General features: G+C 47.1%; 4 protein-coding genes across 5 annotated transcripts; 1 reads left to right on the forward strand and 3 right to left on the reverse strand.

Moving 5' to 3' along the window:
• Window positions 1-1184: 1184 nt before the first annotated feature.
• Window positions 1185-5374, reverse strand: BDCG_08709. 2 transcript variants are annotated; one of them, XM_045424497.1, is made up of 7 exons: window positions 4788-5298; window positions 3618-4709; window positions 3288-3462; window positions 2828-2934; window positions 2313-2625; window positions 1999-2111; window positions 1185-1780 (listed from the first exon to the last, which is right to left on the reverse strand). In XM_045424497.1, the coding sequence occupies exons 3-7, from the start codon at window positions 3318-3320 to the stop codon at window positions 1732-1734; spliced, it is 615 nt and encodes a 204-aa protein (XP_045273193.1). In that variant the 5' UTR covers window positions 3321-3462; window positions 3618-4709; window positions 4788-5298; the 3' UTR covers window positions 1185-1731. The 2 variants fall into 2 exon arrangements, with proteins under 2 accessions (XP_045273193.1, XP_045282655.1); XM_045424496.1 differs by having other exon boundaries at window positions 1228-1780; window positions 3146-3462; window positions 4788-5374.
• BDCG_08710 (uncharacterized protein) lies at window positions 4273-10148 on the forward strand. The gene is made up of 13 exons (XM_045424498.1): window positions 4273-5324; window positions 5430-5794; window positions 5879-5925; window positions 5994-6048; window positions 6129-6256; window positions 6354-6369; window positions 6441-6659; window positions 6736-7001; window positions 7073-7087; window positions 7165-7347; window positions 7434-7900; window positions 7971-8334; window positions 8454-10148. The coding sequence occupies exons 2-13, from the start codon at window positions 5716-5718 to the stop codon at window positions 8772-8774; spliced, it is 2160 nt and encodes a 719-aa protein (XP_045273194.1). The 5' UTR covers window positions 4273-5324; window positions 5430-5715; the 3' UTR covers window positions 8775-10148.
• BDCG_08711 (ABC transporter) lies at window positions 9291-14547 on the reverse strand (the record flags this gene model as incomplete). Its single annotated transcript, XM_045424499.1, has 11 exons — window positions 9291-9711; window positions 9837-10107; window positions 10202-10388; window positions 10486-10880; window positions 10973-11543; window positions 11612-11975; window positions 12052-12647; window positions 12714-13201; window positions 13270-13366; window positions 13430-13881; window positions 14001-14547. The coding sequence occupies 11 exons, from the start codon at window positions 14545-14547 to the stop codon at window positions 9291-9293; spliced, it is 4389 nt and encodes a 1462-aa protein (XP_045273195.1).
• Window positions 14548-16324: 1777 nt separating this feature from the next.
• Window positions 16325-18480, reverse strand: BDCG_08712 (uncharacterized protein; the record flags this gene model as incomplete). The annotated part of the gene is made up of 4 exons (XM_045424500.1): window positions 16325-17462; window positions 17576-17976; window positions 18123-18285; window positions 18419-18480. 4 exons carry the CDS (start codon window positions 18478-18480, stop codon window positions 16325-16327), a joined length of 1764 nt encoding a protein of 587 aa, XP_045273196.1.
• Between the last annotated feature and the right edge of the window lie 1135 nt (window positions 18481-19615).

The raw sequence follows: 19615 nt of genomic DNA on the forward strand, positions 1-19615 counted from the left end.
CATCATCACTGCCTCTATCACTATCACCATCACCTCTACCGCCCCGCAGCTCCCCCTATCACTTTCATCTCTCTATCTCTACCTCTCCCTTACCACCCCTACTCCCTCTATCATCACCACCATCTCTATCACCTCACAACCCTCTTTATCACTTTCATTCTCTATCTCTATTCACTATTATCACTCTTTTCATCTCTTTCACTCTCTCATCATTATTATTATCATCTCTACTTCTTCTACTACTCTCTTTCACTCTGTGAGTCTGTATCATCTCTATCATCATTATCAGATTAATCAGAGCTGTACAGACTGCACAGTCAGCTATTCAATCTCATTCATAAATTCAAAGAGATGTATATAACATCACATGAGATTTTATTACAGAGTATTTAGCAGTATATACTATAAACACAGAGATCAAAATGTGATAGAGATAGTAAGAGAGAAGTAGAGATAGTGAAAGTGATAGAAGAGACTGTAGAGTAGTAGAGATAATGATGATGATAGAGAGGCTAGAGAGTGGAAAAGGTGATAGAGAGAAGTGATAGAAATGATAGAAATGAGAGAGGTGATAGAGATGGTAAGAGAGGGATAGAATGATAAGATGAGAGTAGAGATAGAGAGTGAAAGTGATAGAGAGTGCTGCGAGGCGGTAGAGGCAGTGGTGGTGGTAGAGGTGGTAGGGGTGGTAGGGGTGGTAGAGGTGGTAGGGGTGGTAAAGATGGTAAGGAGTGATAAGGGGTGGTAAGGGGGGATCGGAGTGGAAGAAGTGTAGAGGTGGTAGAGGTGATAGAGATGGTAAGAGAGTGAGTGATAAGATGGGGGTAGGGTAGAGATATGGAGTGGAAGTGATAGAGGGGCTGTGGGGTGGTAGAGGCAGTGGTGATAAAGGTGGTAGAGGTGGTAGGAGTGATAGAGGTGATAGAAGTGGTAGGGGTGGTAGGGGTGGTAGGGGTGGTAAGAGTGAGTGATAAGATGGAGGGAGGGGTATGAAGTGGAAGTAATAGGGGGTGCTACGGGGCGTTAGAGGCGGTGGTGATGATAGATAGAGTGGTGCAATTGGCAGGCGCCACTACGTATCCATGGATTTTTGATGGGGTGCACGTGACGTCACGTGAGGTCACGTTACAGCGTTTTTTGCACAGAAAAGTTGGTTTTTCTTTAATATATAGAGAGATAGAGAGATAGTATATGAAATTAATAAATACACATATGACAGAGAAGAGGATTCGGAACTGTCCCGCGAGGCTTTTTTTTAGCATTGACAATAACCACCAAGGATGAACATGATATCATGTTGTCCGCCTCGTCAGAAGTGATCATTATTTAATCGAGTACGAAATACTACAAGACCGCATCGAGATGACAGTTTTAATTGGAGACGAGGTAATGTGTGATGCACGTATTCATTAGGATGTTTCCATATCGTCACTCAAGCTACTTGTCATTTTGGGCAGTCTTTGTGTGTCTCTCTTGCCATGCCATGGGAATCTAAGAAAGAAAAAGAAATCGTAAAATGACGTGTGCAGTAAAGGTGGGACTAGAATAACCAGGGGGGGGGAAGAAACAAAAAACTAGGAACCAGACAAAACATCACCGTAACATTTTATGAACTTCTTTTGTATAAATTCATTATAGGGAATAATTAGTTACTACTTAAAAAAAGAGAGAGAGAGAGAGAAAAGACAAGAAAAGAAAAGAAAAAGAAAAAGAAAGAAAGACTGGAAGAAATCACGCTAATGGATGTTGAGCCGCCAGCTGATCGTGTTCGTCGATATCTCTGTTTGGAATAGCAGGATTTCAATACGTTAGCCAAGCAAGATTTACAGAATGGCAATGCAATCAGCGGGTTTAGTCGTGCTATGTTGGGACCGGGAGGGGCGTAAGGATATTCTCAGGGACCAGGGGACAAAGGTGAAGGGCGCTTGGTGGGGGCCGAAAAGGAGGGGGAGTAAAGGGGATCGAAAAGAGGAGGGGAAAGGGTAGATAGAGACATACTTGGCTTCCCATGGATAGCAAATCCAGACGTCACCGGTGGTGACGGCGGCGAGATATCGGCCACTTTCCATCATATCAGTGGGCAGTTTGCCCTTCTTATCTTTGTTTTTGTTCTGGATGGTGGAGAGAGGGTTTGGTTAGCAGTTTGACTCTATTGGATGGGAAACAACAAACTCCGGTCTTGCTGGCGGATGAAACAGCCCGCGGGCCATTATTTTTCTATCCAACCTCTTTCACTCCGTATGTAAAAACAACACCGCCCGTACAAAAAGCAAACAGACTCAGGGGAAAAAGATGCAGGTGAAGAAACTCACATGCAACACAAACACAGAGAAGGTAGTTTTCTCGCCCTCCCTCCCCAATTGCTGCTGAGCCAACTGTACATCCTTCTGCAACTCGCGCACCGCGTACTCCAGCGTCGTCCGCGTGTCATCGACCTCGTCGACAATGAGGACGTTCTTCCCGATCAGATTGGCCATTTCCAACGAGCTAAGGTCGAGCCATTGTGTGCGCGTAACTTTTGTGCCGAGCTCCTCGATCTGGTCGTCTTTGCCTAGGTTCTCGTACAGCGAGAGGCCGATGGCTTGGATTGGGATGTTTCCGCCGCCGGGCTGTTTGAGGAAGGATCTATTGTTTTTCAAAGAATTGAATGAGACGGGTTTTCGTTTGGTATATTTGGAGTAGATATGGCGATGCTGGTGGTTGGTGTATTGGAGTATCGGACGAGAGAGTAAAAATAATTGTTTCCCTCCCTCCGCATCCACTCCCACCCTCGTCCTGCTTGCCGGAAGGATAAAGGAGGAGAGAGAATATTTAGGAAACCAAATACCTCAGCATTCTGGCTGGAATATATCCCCCACCGCCGATGGCGACCATAAGGTTTGGTCTGAAGTCATTGAGGATGCGGTCTGCCGAAGCTTGACACAGCTTGTGCACCTGTTATGATCAAGAAAAAACGGGTTAATTCGCATATTCTTCATCTCTGAAAAGTTCTGGCTCCACATTCAACTATCCTCCTCCTTTTCTCTTCCGCCTCGTTAACACCATGGTTGCTAAGGGAAAGAAGGCGCAAGAATGCCATGTTGCTCAGCGGTGGGGTTCTTGGAAGCAAGAAAAAATTAAAATAAGAAATGGCTGAAGAACAAACCGCTGAGGTCGTGGGGGTTCTCAGTGTTTCAATGTATCCGCTCCCCCAACTCTCCAGTGTGGCTATCTCATCCACCCGCCTCCTCTCCTCTCTCTTCATTTTTCTCTCGTCTCTCTTCTACCTCTTCTCCCTCTTGACATACCTGGTTATATGTGACATAGACCTTCTCTACCATTGTGGCGGTCTTTTGCACCTCAGCGTGGATTTGGTGGGGTGAAGATAAGGAAAAAGAAAAAGGTGTGCCCCGCGATCTGGGGCTTCGTTTGCGCCCAGGCGAAGATTCTTTCTCACGTCTCTTTTAAACCCTTCTTCCGTGACTATTATTCTATTGGATAAGAACAAAGGATATGTTAGTGTATATATATATATATATATATATATGAGTGGTACAACGTTTATGTCTGTTAGTTCCGTTCTCCGCTCCTTTTTTTGTTTTTGTGCGAACTGGGCTGAGGGATTGGAGCCAACTCACAGCGAAAATCAGTATTTCAAAAGCGCAGATCTAGCTTTTGTGAAGGAGAAAAGGGGGGGAATAATACGACAGCAAAAGGAATATCGGGAATTGGAGGAGGACAGGCAAGGACAAAAAGATCTTGAAACGGATAAAAAAAATAGACAAGCGGGAATATTGAAACTTTCCGTAGAAACCTCCACCACCAGTTAAGTTAAATAGTTAGTTAGCTCGTCATAGATACTCGTGTCAAGCTTGTTATTATTATTATTTTATTTTTTTTATCTTATTTGGATTTAGTTGATTATTTACTTGAGCATTGGTTTGTTTGTTGACCTAAATACATAGACAACGGCATGGCATCACGATATTTATATGCGAAGGGGAATGAATACTTTCCTGGTTGAATGAACTATTCAGCAAACTTGTCAAGATAACTAAGTGAATAAATAAGCGATAGTGTGGTGGTGAGAGCAACGACATTCTAAATATGCGAAAGCCTCGTAAAATGGGTTCATATACTCTCGCCTTGTGCGATATGTTTGTTATCCCCTTCCTCGCTGCATCATCATGTCACGGTCTCTATCTTCATACTTCATATGTTATGCAGAAGAAGGCTGCAAAACGAAAGCAGGGTTTTCTCGACCTCGGTCCATTTCAATGGCGAAAATTATCCCTGGATTTCCTCAACCAGGTCTCCCCCCTGGTTTTGCATTCAAGGTGTCTGTCTGCCTCCCTCTCCCCCCCCGCCATGCAGGGTTCAATATTTAGAACGCCGACTGATTTCGGGCCTACGAGTCTATACTGAGAAGAGAACATGGAGAGGAGACTTCGATGCCAGGGGGATCCAAGGGGTCGGTCCAAGGTTGTCCAAGGCTGTCCAAATGGGTCCAATGGTAGTTCAGCCGCCAATTATCTCTAGAACGAGTTAACGTCGGAAATTTTCCAGAAGTAGTTTACTGCGTATATCGCTTCGCTTTGAGGGTCCCTTGCACGGTAGCAATCGACGTCTTCAGACCTCCAGCAGCACGCATAGGGCTAGTTATTGGCTGGGAGGAGGCTGATGCGACAGCTTGACAACAAACTGGTTATCAACGCGTTGAGTGCTTGGGTCTGCTTCGATTAACACAGATATTTAGGATGGCAGACATATGCAAAATCCTCATATATCGGATGTCCAAGGATACTTACTTCTCCTATTCCCGCATACCAATAGCAGCTGAGAGTTAAACCGACTGACTGGGGAGATAAAAGCCTCACTTCAGCTATCTTGACAGCAAGTACCCCGTAGTTAAATATCTCGTCCCGTGCCGTCCGCCGAAAAGACAAGTAGTATTATTAATTAATCAGTCGGGGACATCTGTTAGTTATCATACAGGATCAAGGTCAAGTAGGTTTCTGTAATTCGTTGATTTGTGCGCAGGAAGAGGTGGACGTTCTTTGTACCAGATGTTGTTGTTCATTCCGCATTCGGGTAACTAGCACATATCATCATCCAACCTCTCTTCTTCTTCTTCTTCTTCTTCTTCTTCTTTTTCTTCTTCTGTACATCAACTATCAACTCCCACTCCCATTCTTTCTTCATCACGATAGAACCCCGGCCGAAGTGTTAAAACCCTCGATGGTTACCATGAATGCTACCCCTAGGGCTGGGATACAAGGCCGGCAGCCGGCTTTAGGGGAGATATTTAAAACATGGCGCTAGGGATGGCACCACCACCCCCACCGGTAACTAATTCTTCCTGACAAGGCTGGTTCCTTTCTGCGTAATCGCCCGCCTGGGCGAAAGGGCGCTGAGCAGGGAACAGAAAGCTAAATTTCAACTATTCTTAGAGTAGCCTATGTACGGGCGTACGCTGGGTAAGTGACAAAATGCTCGGCGCCTTGAATTTGCCCGTATCGATTGTTATTTGACTGGATCGTGGCGCCCTGGGCCTCCCTGATAATGAAAGTCTGCTCGTCCTGAAATCTCGCATCTCGGGGAAAGACAAGTGCTGGCACTTGAACAAACAGTGCCTCCTCTGCTTTAGCCATCATATTATCCAGAGCCACTGCTATCTAGAAGAATATTGCGAGAAGAATATTGCGAGACAAAAGCCTATTCGCACACTATTTGACCATGGAGAACCCAAATGGTGGCGGTGTCAAAATGAACAAAACCTGCGACCAGTGTAGGCAGCGAAAGATTCGGTGCATCGGTGAGCGGGCCTTTCCCAGCGCGCCGTTTTTGTATATGGAGTACCAGTAACTTGAATCGATTCTCATTCTCTCATTGTTTCTAGTTCCCGAAACGCCGTCGGGTTCGCAACCTAGGTGCACGTACTGCATAGTAAGTTTGATTTTTATGATCTATAGAAAGCCGTTAACTTGCCTTCACGCTGACCCCTTGTCCCTCAGAAACGGGGAATTCCCTGCTATTTCAGCGTTTTTCGCCGCAAGGCCCGGTTCAGAGGTAGCTACATCTGTCGCACCTAGTTAATCGTTCAATCCATGCGCTATTGTGCCTGTCGCTGATTTTTGGCTGGCCGAAAGTTGCCAATTCTTTGCCTGCCAGCTCACGGCCTTCTGGGAAGGTAGCCTTGGGCGAGCTATTCGTCGACCGTGTCCTGCAGCATGGTCCGCAGGACGTTGTCCTTTCCGATGAGTCCGCCGTATTCACGGTATGCTCCAGATTCAACGCAAGCACATTGATTTTTATCTTTTTTTTTTTTTTTTTTTTTCGGTTTGTCCACGACTAACGAGTTGGAAACCCGATAGTCTCCGGATGAAAAAGGTGAGGAGCCCCCTAGAATCAACTTGCAAGGACACTATTGAAGGTCTAACTTTGATGAAATAAAACAATAGTCCCAAGCTGTGGCCTGGCTTTCTTCTCTGAGCAGAAAGTGGCATCCTTGAACCAAAGGATTGGCAATTCTCGGGTCCAGGATGTTGTCCAGAGACTCGACGATTTCATTTTAAACCGTTTGGGTATCCCAGACGCATCTTCATGGCCTCCTATTCCTTTCCACAAGCCTATGAAAAGGGAGCGGATCACTTCCGAAGAGGCCACTGGGTATATTCAAGGTAAGCAGACTGTCAATTCTTAAACTCGAGCAAGCTACATTATGCGGTGTATAGTGCTAAACTAACATACATGAAGCTTTCTTTGTAAACCTTCACCCAGTATACCCATTTCTAGATCGTGAGGAGTTTGAGGCGCAGGCGTTCGACCCTAATCTGACGGCATTCCTGCACCACAATCCCGTCTTCTCCGCCCTGTATCACTGTATTCTAGCTTTGGGTAGCCAATTTCTCGGATGCGGAACATTCGAACCAGGAAAAGGGAGATCATGGGAACTTTTCCAGGTGGCTATAAGCCACATGTCTGATATAATTATCCCCCGAGAATCTATTGAAAGTGTGCAAGTATGATACTACTTTCCCCAACATTTAAACGCTGTGGAGTCTGCTTGCTGATTATGACATTTGGCCTGTAGGCTTTAGTTGCAATGGTAAGAAACCTACCAGTGGTACTTCGCACTGAACTATTGCAAGGTGATCTAATCTTCAATTCTTTCCGTTCAAATAGTCGATATATGCTATGAACTCTTGTGCCCTGCAACTTGATGGGTTTTTTCTCTCTCATGCCGCCCGTATGGTCGTTGAACTTCGGTACCACAAGAATGTCAGCTCAGAGCCCAAGCACCTCAGGGTGTTTTGGGTTATCTATGCCTTAGAGAAACAACAAGGCATGCATTGCCGCACATGCTCTGTGAGTACTATCCCAGAGTCTATATGACTTCATACGTGGAGCCTTGTGCAGCGGCGCGGTTTAATTAATTCAAACAAACAAAACAGATCATACCAGACGAAGATATCGGTTGTGTGATTCCGCCATTCCCAGAGGCACAATACGAGAACTTCAACTGGTTTGTTTCGCTGATCCAAATCGGACGTATTACGTCTATTATCTACACATCTCTCTTCTCAGTGAGCGCTTCATTGCGATCTCGAGAGTCCTCCCAGTCAACCATTGAGCAGGTCCATGAAATGCTCGAGGCATGGCGCCAATCTATCCCCGCTGAGATCAGACCAGGCAGCGCAGCTCAGTTCCCCGTCTCTGCGCCTCCGAGTACCAACTTGGCCGCGCTCCATATACATTTCAGTTACTATCACACTATCATTGCTCTAGATCGTCTCTCCCTCTATCTCAACCGTGACGGCGGGTCCAAAGCACAATCGAGTAAACAGAGGCTTATGAGCACTGCGCGAACCGTGATCGAATTGACCAAGCACATCGACATACAACCTCAAGTTCCAATGTTGTAAGTTCGATACTATACAACCTGCTCTCTTCATCTGTATCCAGGATATCGCTGATATATACATGCATAGCATACTCGCCGTCCTTCCCGTCTCAGCCGTATTCATTCTCTTCGATCTCGTCATCCACAACCCATTTCATCGCGAGTCCAGAACAAATCTGTCACTTCTGGATTCCGCCGCTGGATACTTTGCGCTTATGGGGATCGCCTCCAACCATTCTATGCCAGGCAGCATTATGCCTGAGTTTACGCACATTGCCAGAGAGTACTTTTGGAAGGTTCAGCACCAAAAGGGGACGGTGACTGGTAGGAAGAAATCCGCCGCTGAAGCGCCGCCGGAGGATAACAATACCATGGAGAAACCTGTCGTCGCCCAGGAGGTGAATATGAAAGGGTCACCGTCATATCTTACCGGAAGCCCTACTTTCCAAATGGTAAAACTTTTCCTGCCTCCCTACCCCACCTCATTCCCCATCCCCATGATTTTTTTTTCCCTTTCTTTCTTTTGTTCCATGTCTACACCGCACCCCCGCTAACACCGCACCCAACAAAGGAGCCTCTGATCCCATCAACAACAACGGACCCAGGTATACGGGTAGCCAGAGGCTGCTCCCATCCAAGCTCTCACACCGGCTCCGTGGACTCCGACTACCTAGAATACCCAACGCCCATAGCCTTCGACGCAGCTTCCGATTTCCAGATCGGAGAATCGGTAGATCTCAGGACGCTCTTTGGGTGGGGGTTCCCAGCCGGCGGCACGTCGATGATGACGATGGACGAATGGGCGGCTGACCCTATGAATTTCGAACCCGCCGCCGGCGTAGGTGAACTTGAGCTTGGTACCGATTGTGTGGGGCATATGCAGGGTACTTAGATCGGTGAGGAAGTGAAAGTAGGAAATAGAGTGTGGGTTTGGGTTTGTGAAAGAGGGTTTCGTGAGGGTTTTATCTTTAAAGATATTTCTATTTCGTTATTTCTATATATATATTTTCTGACTTTTAAAATATAGCAAACTGTGTTATCAATGCCGTTCTAATGATGTCAGCGTTCAAGTGGTGCGTAACCATGCAATATATACGCATACCCAGTAGACGTGTAGTGAAAATAAGGAAAGAATAAAGAAAGGGAATGAAAATACAAAGAGAAAGAAAAAAGGAGAAAGAAAAAGTGAAAATAAAAGCTCCACCGTTTCTATCATGGTTAGTTCCAAACATTACCCAGCAGATCCAACACCTGTGAACATGCAATCTTTTTAGTCCCATATCGCAAAAAGAGGAGGAAGCCTCCAGAAGAAGGAAGGGCGGGGGCGGGGAGATGAAACAAGAACGACAAACCAAAAAACAAAAGAAACCTCCCTCCATCCCCCTTCCATTAACCACGCCACACCCACCTACGCCCGCTTATGCTCCTTTCCCTTCGGCATCCTCACAAGCCAATACAACCCCATCGCCGCCCCAACATTAACCACAACATAAACCCACAACAGCCCAAAATTCCTCCACACATCCGCGTAATAGATATCAAAGCGAGACAGGAACTGGTCCGTCGTGGCGACGATGCAGTACCGGCACGCCTCCACCGCTTCGGCTGGATTGAGCAGCACGCCCTTGGCGGCGTCCGCGAAGGGTGTCAGGAACTCGCCGCAGGTCATGTTGGCGGGCGGTAGGATTTGGAGGAGCTCGGTTTCGGAGCAGGTGACGGTTGTGCCGGCGAGGGCGGCGGCCATGACGCCGCCGACAAGGTAGGTTGCCGGGGATACGGGGTGCATCCAGGTCCAGAAGGAGGGGAAGTTGGCTTTGGGGATTGTGACGCTGTTGGAGGGGGAAGTAATGTTAGTGATATTTTCGTGAAGGCTATGTATGGGAGGACTTGTATCGATGGAGAGAAGGGGTTTTTTTCTTTTTTCTTGGAGAGGGGCGGTGGGGGGCTTGCTTACCCGCAAAAGACCAAGCAGAATATCCACAAAAGACTCGCAATGACGCCACCAATCTCAGCATTGGGGACCCAGGTAATGGCGAAGTGAGAGAATGTGCTTGTGAATAGCATGAACATCCACAAGAAGAGGAAGCAGAGGAATCCGCGGACGGTCTGGTCATCAGCCGTTGTGTTCACAACAAACCCGACTGGATAATACCAGCAGAAATAGACCAAGACGGCCATCAACGTATTCCAGACGGCTTCAACTAGGATATTAGAGAGTACGAAGGCTATTTAATGGCGAGCTGTCAGTTGCTATTTTCACTTTTATACATTGCTGAATCAAAAGGCAAAAAGAAGTGGGGGGGAGGGGGGGGGGCTTACTAGTCCACTGGTAAATTTTCGAAGGTCGCTCGCGAACTTCATATAGGGATCGCTGAGGGAGAAACATGGGCATGATCTGCTCGTTGATATTATTGAACATAATAAGGAACATAAAGATGGCATAAAGCTGGTTCTGGAGGCCCTGGATAGAGTTCTCCGCCTTGAAACTAAAGCCAATGTAAAGGGACTAAATAGAGGAGGTGGAAAACATTAGCCGTCTCCTTTTCAATAATACTCGAATCGTACGCTCCGACAGAAACGTAGGAGGAGATTCTCCCACATACCGTGATAACGATTAGCCCAATCTTAGACCAGATGTACGTAGGCGAGCGCCAGAAATGCTTCCAGGTACGACTGAGAACGAGCAAGAATTGCGTCCAGAGCGATGCAACAAATTCGCGGTGCTGAGACGATTCACTACCGGCGGCTTCCAAAGCTTGCGTGCCTTCGTTCGCCTTCATTGCGGTTGCGAGGCTACGGAGGTGTGCCAGTTCCTTCTTAGCTGCTTCGAACTCGGAAGAGTCTCGCCATACCTGGTGCCAATCAATGCCGACAGTGTCGTCGGTCTTTGGCTTGATAATTTCAAGCATCCATTCGGCCTGATTTGCTTCAGTGGCACAATTGGGGGCGCCGTTCCGCTCGAAGTAGTTGATTAGAGTCCTTGATTTGGGACCGAGATCTGCGCGGAGTAGAAGAGACGTGTTATTAGCGATCATGATTCTTGCACTGCATCTAAATTTTTCGTGGCTGCTACCGGCCTTCCCAACTTACCACCAAAGTAAACCGTTTTACCACCAGGCGCAAGTAACAGCAGCCGATCGAACTGGTCAAAGAGAAGCGCCGATGGCTGATGAATCGTGCAAAGAACCGCCTGCCCACTGCGGGTGAGCTTCTTAATAAGCTGGCAGATAGCCCATGATGTCTGAGAGTCGAGGCCAGAAGTAGGTTCATCAAGGAAAAGCAGCAGTTGGGGGCGCGCGGCGAGTTCAACGCCAATTGTGAGGCGTTTTCGTTGTTCTACGTTCAATCCTTCTCCCGGGACACCCACAACGGCGTTGGCGAAGCTCTGTATGTCAAGGAGATTGATAACATAGTCGACGTATTCCAGCTTCTCCTTCTTGGGGATCTCTGCGGATTGGCGCAGCAGAGCGCTGAACACCAGGGCCTCCCGGACTGTCATGGTGTTTAGGTGCAGGTCCTGCTGTTGCACGTAGCCGACACGGTGCTGGAAGGAGGAGTCTGTTTGGGAGCCGTTGATAAGCGTGTCGCCAGTCACGACGCCCACGGTCACACGGCTTGCAAGTACGTCGAGGAGGGTGGTCTTCCCGGCGCCGGAAACGCCCTGGAAAAAGGGGGTTTAGTAAAAAATGATAGAGCGTGACGGATTTGCATGGGGGAGAGTATACTCACCATAAGTGCGGTTGAGGTACCCGGTTTGACCCATCCATCTACATGATCAAGAATGCGCCGACCATTGCCTTTAATGGTGATATCGTAGCACAGGTTTTCCCAGTGGAACACGGCTCCGCCATTGACCGGCCCAGAGCTAGTGGAGTCAGTGACTACGTTGGTATCATTCGAATGGAAATATTCATTCCTAGCGTGCGGCTGGATTTCGGCATCATCCATGGAAGCCTTCTCAGAGGTACGAGCCAGCTTGCCGGACGGGAAAATGAGGACTTCGCCCTTGCTCTTGGGCGGTTTTGCATATTCGAAAGCAATGATGTACATCGCGAAGAAAGCGATCAAGAAGGCGAATAGAATTCCAATATCTCTGAGGAAGTTGTCAGCGTGCAGTCATGAAAAACAAAAAAGGAATATTAGTTTCTGAGATTGGAGTGTTAACTCACCTCCACTTATTCGCCTCATAGTACTCATACGTCAATGCGATGTACCTATCCCCATTGACTGTGGTAGAGCCAGGGAGCGCGCCCACAGAAGAACAAACCATCGACTCATTGGGAAGGTTGTCATAACCGGGTCCCTTGGGGACAATATCCGCGCAGGGGTACTCCAAGCCGTGAAACTCATTAGCCATCAGAGCCTCGAATGCATAGGCGAACGGGTTAATGTAGTTCATCCATCGCGACCATCCGGGAAGATGATTCACCGGGATGGTATATCCCGTGTACATAATTAGCCCAAGACTGAGGATGGAGCTGGGAACCATGGCCTGGTATGCGGTTCGAGTGATGCTGGCTAGCCAGCGGTAGAGGCATGACATGACGAGGGTAAGGACGTATGTTGTCAGGCAGAAGAAGAAGAAGGGGCCAGCTTCTCGGCGAAGGTTTGCCATAAAGTAGATAACCACGTTAAAGACGATCATGTTGACAGTCTTATATGGTAGGTCTATTACGTAGCTTGCGATGGCCTGAGTGGACTGGTGATAGAAGGCATATTTGTGTTGTTTCTCAATGACAGGGCGTTCAGCATACACAGTAAGCACCTATTGGTGTGATTAGTAACTGTCGCCAGATGAACAAATCAGTTAAACTAAATGGGGAGATTTTACCTCGAGTTGACTGGCAAAGGCATTAAACAGGATTGCGAAGAAGACAATACCTCCACGGTAGTAGAGCGACGAAGTATCGGGTTTCAGGTCATAGTACATACTCCCAAGAAGCAGCGCGATGATAAGGTTGAACAGGAGAGAAGAAATAGTGAATCCAGGATCTGCAAGGAGCCTTCTGTAGGCGCGCCATAGGGTTAAGCCCACCTGCTGCTTGTATGAGATAATATAAGGGGACTTGAGGCGCTGGCTCTTTGCCTGTTCGGCACGGCGGGATTTGTTGAATTCTTCAAGGCGTTCTGCAGATGGGTGGTTCTCTTCATATGTTGCTAGTTCGTGCAAGATGTTCTGCCTGGCTTGGCTTTCACGCCACCTCGCAGCAAATTCGTTGGGGCTTCGGGGTACCCGGTTCTCGAATCCGGGCTTGGGACGTCGTTCTCCTGGGCTCGTCATGGATGTGAGGAAGTCGGGTATTGTTTGTCTAGGGGGGCCTGAAAAGAGATGAATTGACTTAGCACAACGCTATGTTCCGTCACTCCTACGTTTGGGAAACACTTACACTCGAACCCCAGGCTTTCAAAGTAGGCCTTGGCCTCCGTTGTCTTTCCAAAGAAAATCTGACGCCCTTCATACAGAACGATCACCCGGTCGAATTGCTAGTTAAATAAATCAAAATTAGTTAGGAAGAATAGAGAATAGAGCTAGGTGGAGAGTCTCACCTCATACGCAGCCTGCGGAGCCTGATAGATAGCAACAGCAGCAGCTACGCCTATCAAATCAGCCTGCAAGCGCAGACTCTTGCAGAACGTAATGGCATTGGCACTATCCAAGCCCCGAGTCGAATTATCCCAGCATTGAAACTTGGCTCCGCTGAGCGCAGCTTCGGCAATACTAACGCGCTTCCTCTCGCCACCGCTGACGCCGCGCACAAAGTCATCACCGACGCGGGTGTTCACGGTGTGGGCGATACCAAAGGCAGCCATCATGACATCACGCATCATGGTATCGGCTTGCTCGCGTGAGAAGCCGCCCGGAATGTGACGCAACGAGCGACATCGTGCAGCGAAGGACAGAGTCTCTCCGACAGTGAGGTGGGCCAGGTGCGAGTCCACCTCTGCGTTGTAGAGGACGTCGCCGCGAATGGACCTCAATACATGCTTGCGGTCGATGCCTTGAGCATGATAAAATGAACTGTCAGCATGATCGGTTCGGTTCGGCTCACCCATCTCCATCTCAGGAGCAAGGATGATCTGAAAAAAGGGGAGAGGAAGGAAGGGATATTCACAGTACCTCGATAATTCAAGTACGATTCCTCGCTCACCCGGAACCCGGAAGTCTCGCCCGCCAACGTCTTCAGAAACGTCGAACACCCGGAGCCCGGCGGCCCAAGCACAAGCAGAAGCTCACCCTGCTCGACAACACCGTCAAAGTCCCGCAGGATATCAATTCGCTTCCCCTGCCGCTTCGCACCTACCAAGCCCGCCAGGGACGAGAGGATGCTGGTGACCATGTTATAGACGGTGGGCTGGCTTTCCACGCCAGTGCTCCACCCATAGGCGCTCAGGTGCTTGAACGCAACGCCGAGAAACCGATCAGGCGCCGATAGGGGGTCGGCCTCGTAGAGGCGCAGGAGTGCCTTGACCCATTCGCGCGGATTGAAGGTTGGTGATTTGGGGTCCAGGTGGGTGCCCAGCTCGGGGTTGTATGCCCTGATATCCTGGTCGATCGTGCTCGAGGCCCGGGTCAGTCGTCGGGAGAGTCTTCCGACTTCATCGTCGAAATTCTGCTCCTCATCGTCGGCGCGGGAGGGTCTGATGGCCTTCTCCGATTGGGACATCGCACGATCTGCGGCGCCGTTTGTGCGAGAGGTATGTTTTCCGCGTCCCTAGGCTGGAGTTCTGCAATCTATATCTATATATATGAGGATAAGGGTATGGATATATAGGTAGATATGGACGAAACGAAAGCAATAATGAGAGTATATTGAACTTCTCAACCAAAAAAAAAAAAAAAAAAAAAAAAAAAAAAAAAAAAAAAAAGGAATACGCCGTAAGAATGCACAATAATAAAAACTCGTCAATTCAAGTGTACTCAGTCAATATAAGTTAACTGAACCTGATACGAATAGTAAAATTAAAAACAAACCCCATCATCGCTGACGGAGGCGACATATATACATATACAGAAATATGTATATCATGAACCGGACCACCACTGACCAACACCGCACGCAGGGCCGCACGCAGGGCCGCAATCATCATCAGGCAACACATCAAGACAAATGGACTCCATAGTCCGCAACATCATTCCCTCTCGAACTCCAATTCCAACTCTGGAATGGAAAAATCTCTTCCACTCCGCACCGCACAACAGAGTATGACAGCAGGTTGCGCTGCGTTGCGTTGAGTGGAGTTGAGAGAACCGCGGGTGCGGTGCGGCGTTAGGGACCCGGAACCCTAACTAATAATAATAAGGAGCGGTGTTCGTCAAACCATCTTGAACACCGTGAAAAAAACACCAGTGGAAGCCGAACACCTCCTTCGCACGTAATTCTGTGCGGCGTGCACCTCTAGTTAGCTCTTGTTGGTTTATTTAGCGCGGCACTAAAGACATCGTCACTTATTGTATCTTGTCGGGCCGAAATCATATTATGTACTGTCTGTAGTCCGGAGTACGGAGTACTAGTTAAATGATATATCCGTCTGCCTAGAAGTTAGAACCTCGTACGGCCGAATGCGGGATACGGACGAAAGCCACTACTAGTTGGTGGTTGTGGTGTGGCTCAATAGGCCTTAATGAGCATGTTCTTCTTCTTCTTCACCTTCGCTGTCACCTACCTTGTCCTTGACCCTGACCTTGCTGGAAAAAAGAGAAAAGCGAGTCTGCCCGTCGGGCTGATATGTGTCTTCTTTTTTTCCTCCTCTTTCGTCGACTCATACATAACTGGATAGATAGACGGACATGTTTTTGTGTCTGAGGATGTTGAGTAGTGGTCCTTGCAAGCTGGATATCCGGAAGCCGCGAGGTGTGAGGAGGGAGGGACAAAAACTGCTGCACCCACCACCGTTCTGAATGAATAAAATAAAATAAAATAAAATAAAAATGATGATGATGATGATGATGATGATGATGATGATGATGGTGATGATTATGACGCACCCGCCCCACCAGTAGCTGAGTGTTTTATTTTTAAATATATGTAAACACATACGGCGTACATATATCCATTTTTCCACTTCCTTGTAGGTCGCAGGACGCGAATTACTTCACTATAATCCCAGCATAGACCGGACGGGACGGGCTCTCATCTCATGGAGTCATGATGGGGTTCTTCTGTGATTTTGCAAAAGGGGCCTTCCAATCAAACCTGTCCATATCATACCGTTTCCTTCACACTCAAGTCCTCCATTTCCCTAAATCTCCCACATGCTACTTCCATCCCTCCCCGGCCCAAACGTGCACCCCCACCGGCATGAAAAATGAGGACGCCGGACATCTCATGAGAGGAAAAGGAGAGACAGGCAGAGGGGAAAAAGGGGGAGAGAGAGAGATAAACGTGACATCCTGCCTGCCATCCGTTTTGTCTACTATACCTGTAGGAGTGGCGATCATCCTCACCAGGGCCAATCTTTCACTCTCCAGTCCTTCCCCACAAATTCATTTATCAGCCTCACCGTATCATCACGTCCAATCGCCAACAATTTCTGTTTAAATTTCATAGTCGCACTCTTCTCATTCCACGCCACTTCGCTCTCCAGCTCCGGCTCCCTCTCCCGCCTCCGCGTGCGCTCTTCCGCACGCCCTTTCCGAATTCTCCTATATCCCTGCACGTCCTCCCCATACAGCGCAATATCCTCATCAAAACACCACACATGAACCCCACGCTCATCCACGATTACCAAAAACCTATCATCGCCACCCATGAAGAAATTGCCGTCAATAAGCAGGCTCCCTTTCTCTGCCATCACGTACTCATCCGTTAGGATGTCCTCGATCTCAGATCCGGCAAAAGTGGCGCCCGTGCTGCTGGTGCCGGGTAGATAGTTGGCGACTGTGAGGCCTAGGTCGATATCATCACGGTAATAGATCACATCTGGACATGTGGTTGCTGCGGAGGTGGGTAAGCTATATCCCATGAATTGGGGGATGGGGTCGTGGTAGAGGGTTGTGTGTGGCCGTCTTGGGAGTTGTAGTTGTTGCTTGTGCTGATGTTTTCCGGGATGCAGTATCACCAATATATACCGTTTACGCCGATCGTACACCCAAGGATCTCGACGACAACTGTCATCCTCATCCATTACAGGCTGTCCGAAGGCGATGACGCATCTGTCATGATTACCGAAAACGTTCACGGTATTATGGGTGATCTTAGGTTCATTTGGCGGCAATTTTAAATACGTAGTAACACCCTGCAGAGCGGGAATTGCACCCTGGAGAAGATAGCGCGTTCCAACAATGCCGGAGAAGTCTTTGTCGACGTTGCAGTTTTGGGGCGCCCCATCTTCATCATCTGTGCAATGGACGAGAACCAGCGATGAGTCTCTTGCGCTGAGAAATATGTGTAAAAGAACGGAAGCATCATGCTTGATTTCCCTGGACTGTCTTGATCGCAAATCCCAAGTGATGATAACCGTGGGATGAATTCCTACCTGTACGGCAACGGCATCCTCATCAAGAACTAAACGGATTGCTTTGGACGGTAGACGAAAGGAGCCTTCATCTTCTGTTTTATAGTTCCAGACATGGCAGTACCTAACTCAGTGGGTTAGAACCAGGTTCCATTTGTGTTCCTGAAATTTAACATTGAAAAAAATCAAATGAAGTAGTAAGATAAAGGTAGGGAAACGCAAGAGTCAAAACCTCACCCCTCAATCGTCACAGCCGCAACCGCCGTGCACGAAAGCGCAACTTCGAGGAAACATTCCCGATTCTCCGTCTGATAGGTAGCGATTGGTCCGTCCACGACTGATAGCAGTCTGATCTTTCGGGCACCAAGGTCGTGCGCAACCATGCCATCATGATAGGAAACCAGGTGAGTACTCGCCCGTGTTTGAGCCTTGTGTTTTTTATGGGGGAACACGGACTTGCTGTATGGTCTCCCCGTCACTAACGCCAGGCGCCGTTTTGTAACCTGACGGAACTGGCAGGGCCAGTCTGGGTTACTTGTGTCGAATAATAATAATTGCTGTTGTTCGGGGAAGTATGTATAGAAGCTACTACTGCAGACGGAAGGGGATGAGAGGACTTCATTCCAGCGTTTGGATACCTTTTTTATAATTATTATTTATTTAATAGGGTATTGAAATGAAGCATATGGAGGGAGCCATGGGTATAAAATACTAATAGAATAATAATAAAAAAAAAATAAAAATAAAAAAAAGAATAAAAAAATAACATAAAAGAACAACATACTGATCTATATCTGAAAATGTCCCACGGAGCCAGATAGGAGGCTATCCCAGCCGCCAGCTCGAGAGGCAAGCAGCCCAGGATATCCACATGGAGTCGGGCATGGATCAAGCTGGATACGATATGGCAGTCCTCATTGCTGAGCTGCTGAACCAGGGATTGAAGGCTGGAGGGGGATGTCAGTTAGCAGGAGAGTATAACTCTACTAATTAATATTCATGGAAGAAAAGAGAAGAACAGTGATTGTGAGCATTTGTGATGAGATGGTATAGATAGATGAAGAGGCATTCCTTACTTACAGCTGTCTGTGAGTATGTGTTGTGGGGAGAGCTGTACTGTGTATATGCAGGGATGAAGTCATGACTGAGACAGCTAATAATATATCACTGCTGCTGCTGCTGCTGATGGCACTGATGCTGACAGGGTTCAATGTTCAACTGAATCAACTATGTACACACTGTACCTATCTCTAGTGTTAGATGGGGTGGAATATCAATAATGATTAGAAGGAAGTTATTATTGAGTGCTGAGATGAGAGTGAAGAGAAGAGAAGAGACAGTATTTAACTAACTACAGTAGTTACCAGCATTAATAATTGTCACTGATCCCAGCACAGAGCCACAGACTGCATTGTTCTAGCAGATTTGTGCAGCTGGACTATTTATTTGTTTAATTAATTAAGTTATTATATGAGCAATTAATTAATTAAAAGAGTGTACTCTGTAGTATTTATATAAAGAATTAATCAACTATAATAAAATGTAACAATGCATATTTGACATGTGTATGTATAGGTAGCATTATTTACTCTATTCTTCTTTTATTTTTTTAAATTTTTTTCCTGCTATTCTCTTTTTTCATCTTTTCAACTCTTTCATTTTTTTTCATTTTTCTTCAGCTTCTTTTTTCTCTTCCTTTTTCTTTCTTTTTTTCCTCCTCTCTTCTCTTCATTATTTGAATGTAATTCATGTGTTACTCTGTATTCATTTCACTATATCTTATTACTTCCATGGTTTCTCTCCTCTCCCCCCTCCCCTTTCCTTTTATATAAAATAAAAACAAATGCAATAGTAAAAGCAACAGCAGAAGCAATTAAATTCTAGTTAGAATAACTACAGAGTAAACCTTCATCTCCACTCCTCCAGCTTCCTCCTCTATTTTGCGGGTTTAGCGCATTTACTTAGCATCGCTAGCTTAGTGGGTTGGGGGGGGATTTGGTTTGGTTGGGGCCAATACAGTTGAACGTGGTGCCAAAAAAACTGATCGTGGTGCCAGCCAACTCGAGCTGGAAAAACAGCAGCTCTACATGACTACGCTGTAGACGTATCCAGCATAATCATCTCTACAGTCTGCATTCTGCTGTTTCTCTTTCTCTCAACATTCAGTTTCTTTAAGTGTGAAAGTGTAGATTACAGAATAAAACCTGAAATTATAGGTATTATTAGAATGAGTTAGAATGAGTTAGAATCTCAAGAAATATGAAAAAAGGTCAATCA

Source organism: Blastomyces dermatitidis, assembly GCF_000003525.1.
Source record: "Blastomyces dermatitidis ER-3 genomic scaffold supercont1.12, whole genome shotgun sequence".
Classification (NCBI taxonomy): domain Eukaryota; kingdom Fungi; phylum Ascomycota; class Eurotiomycetes; order Onygenales; family Ajellomycetaceae; genus Blastomyces; species Blastomyces dermatitidis.

Excerpts from the sequence above, each read along its gene's own strand:
- BDCG_08710 (XM_045424498.1), top strand. The coding sequence starts at position 5,716 with ATGGAGAACCCAAATGGTGGCGGTGTCAAAATGAACAAAACCTGCGAC. Across the intron at positions 5,795-5,878 it reads GCGAAAGATTCGGTGCATCG|TTCCCGAAACGCCGTCGGGT; the intron begins GTGAGCGGGCCT and ends CATTGTTTCTAG. Across the intron at positions 7,348-7,433 it reads TGCATTGCCGCACATGCTCT|ATCATACCAGACGAAGATAT; the intron begins GTGAGTACTATC and ends CAAACAAAACAG.
- BDCG_08709 (XM_045424496.1), bottom strand. The coding sequence starts at position 3,244 with ATGAAGAGAGAGGAGAGGAGGCGGGTGGATGAGATAGCCACACTGGAG. Across the intron at positions 2,935-3,145 it reads GAACCCCCACGACCTCAGCG|GTGCACAAGCTGTGTCAAGC; the intron begins GTTTGTTCTTCA and ends TGATCATAACAG. Across the intron at positions 1,781-1,998 it reads TGCTATCCATGGGAAGCCAA|AGATATCGACGAACACGATC; the intron begins GTATGTCTCTAT and ends TATTCCAAACAG.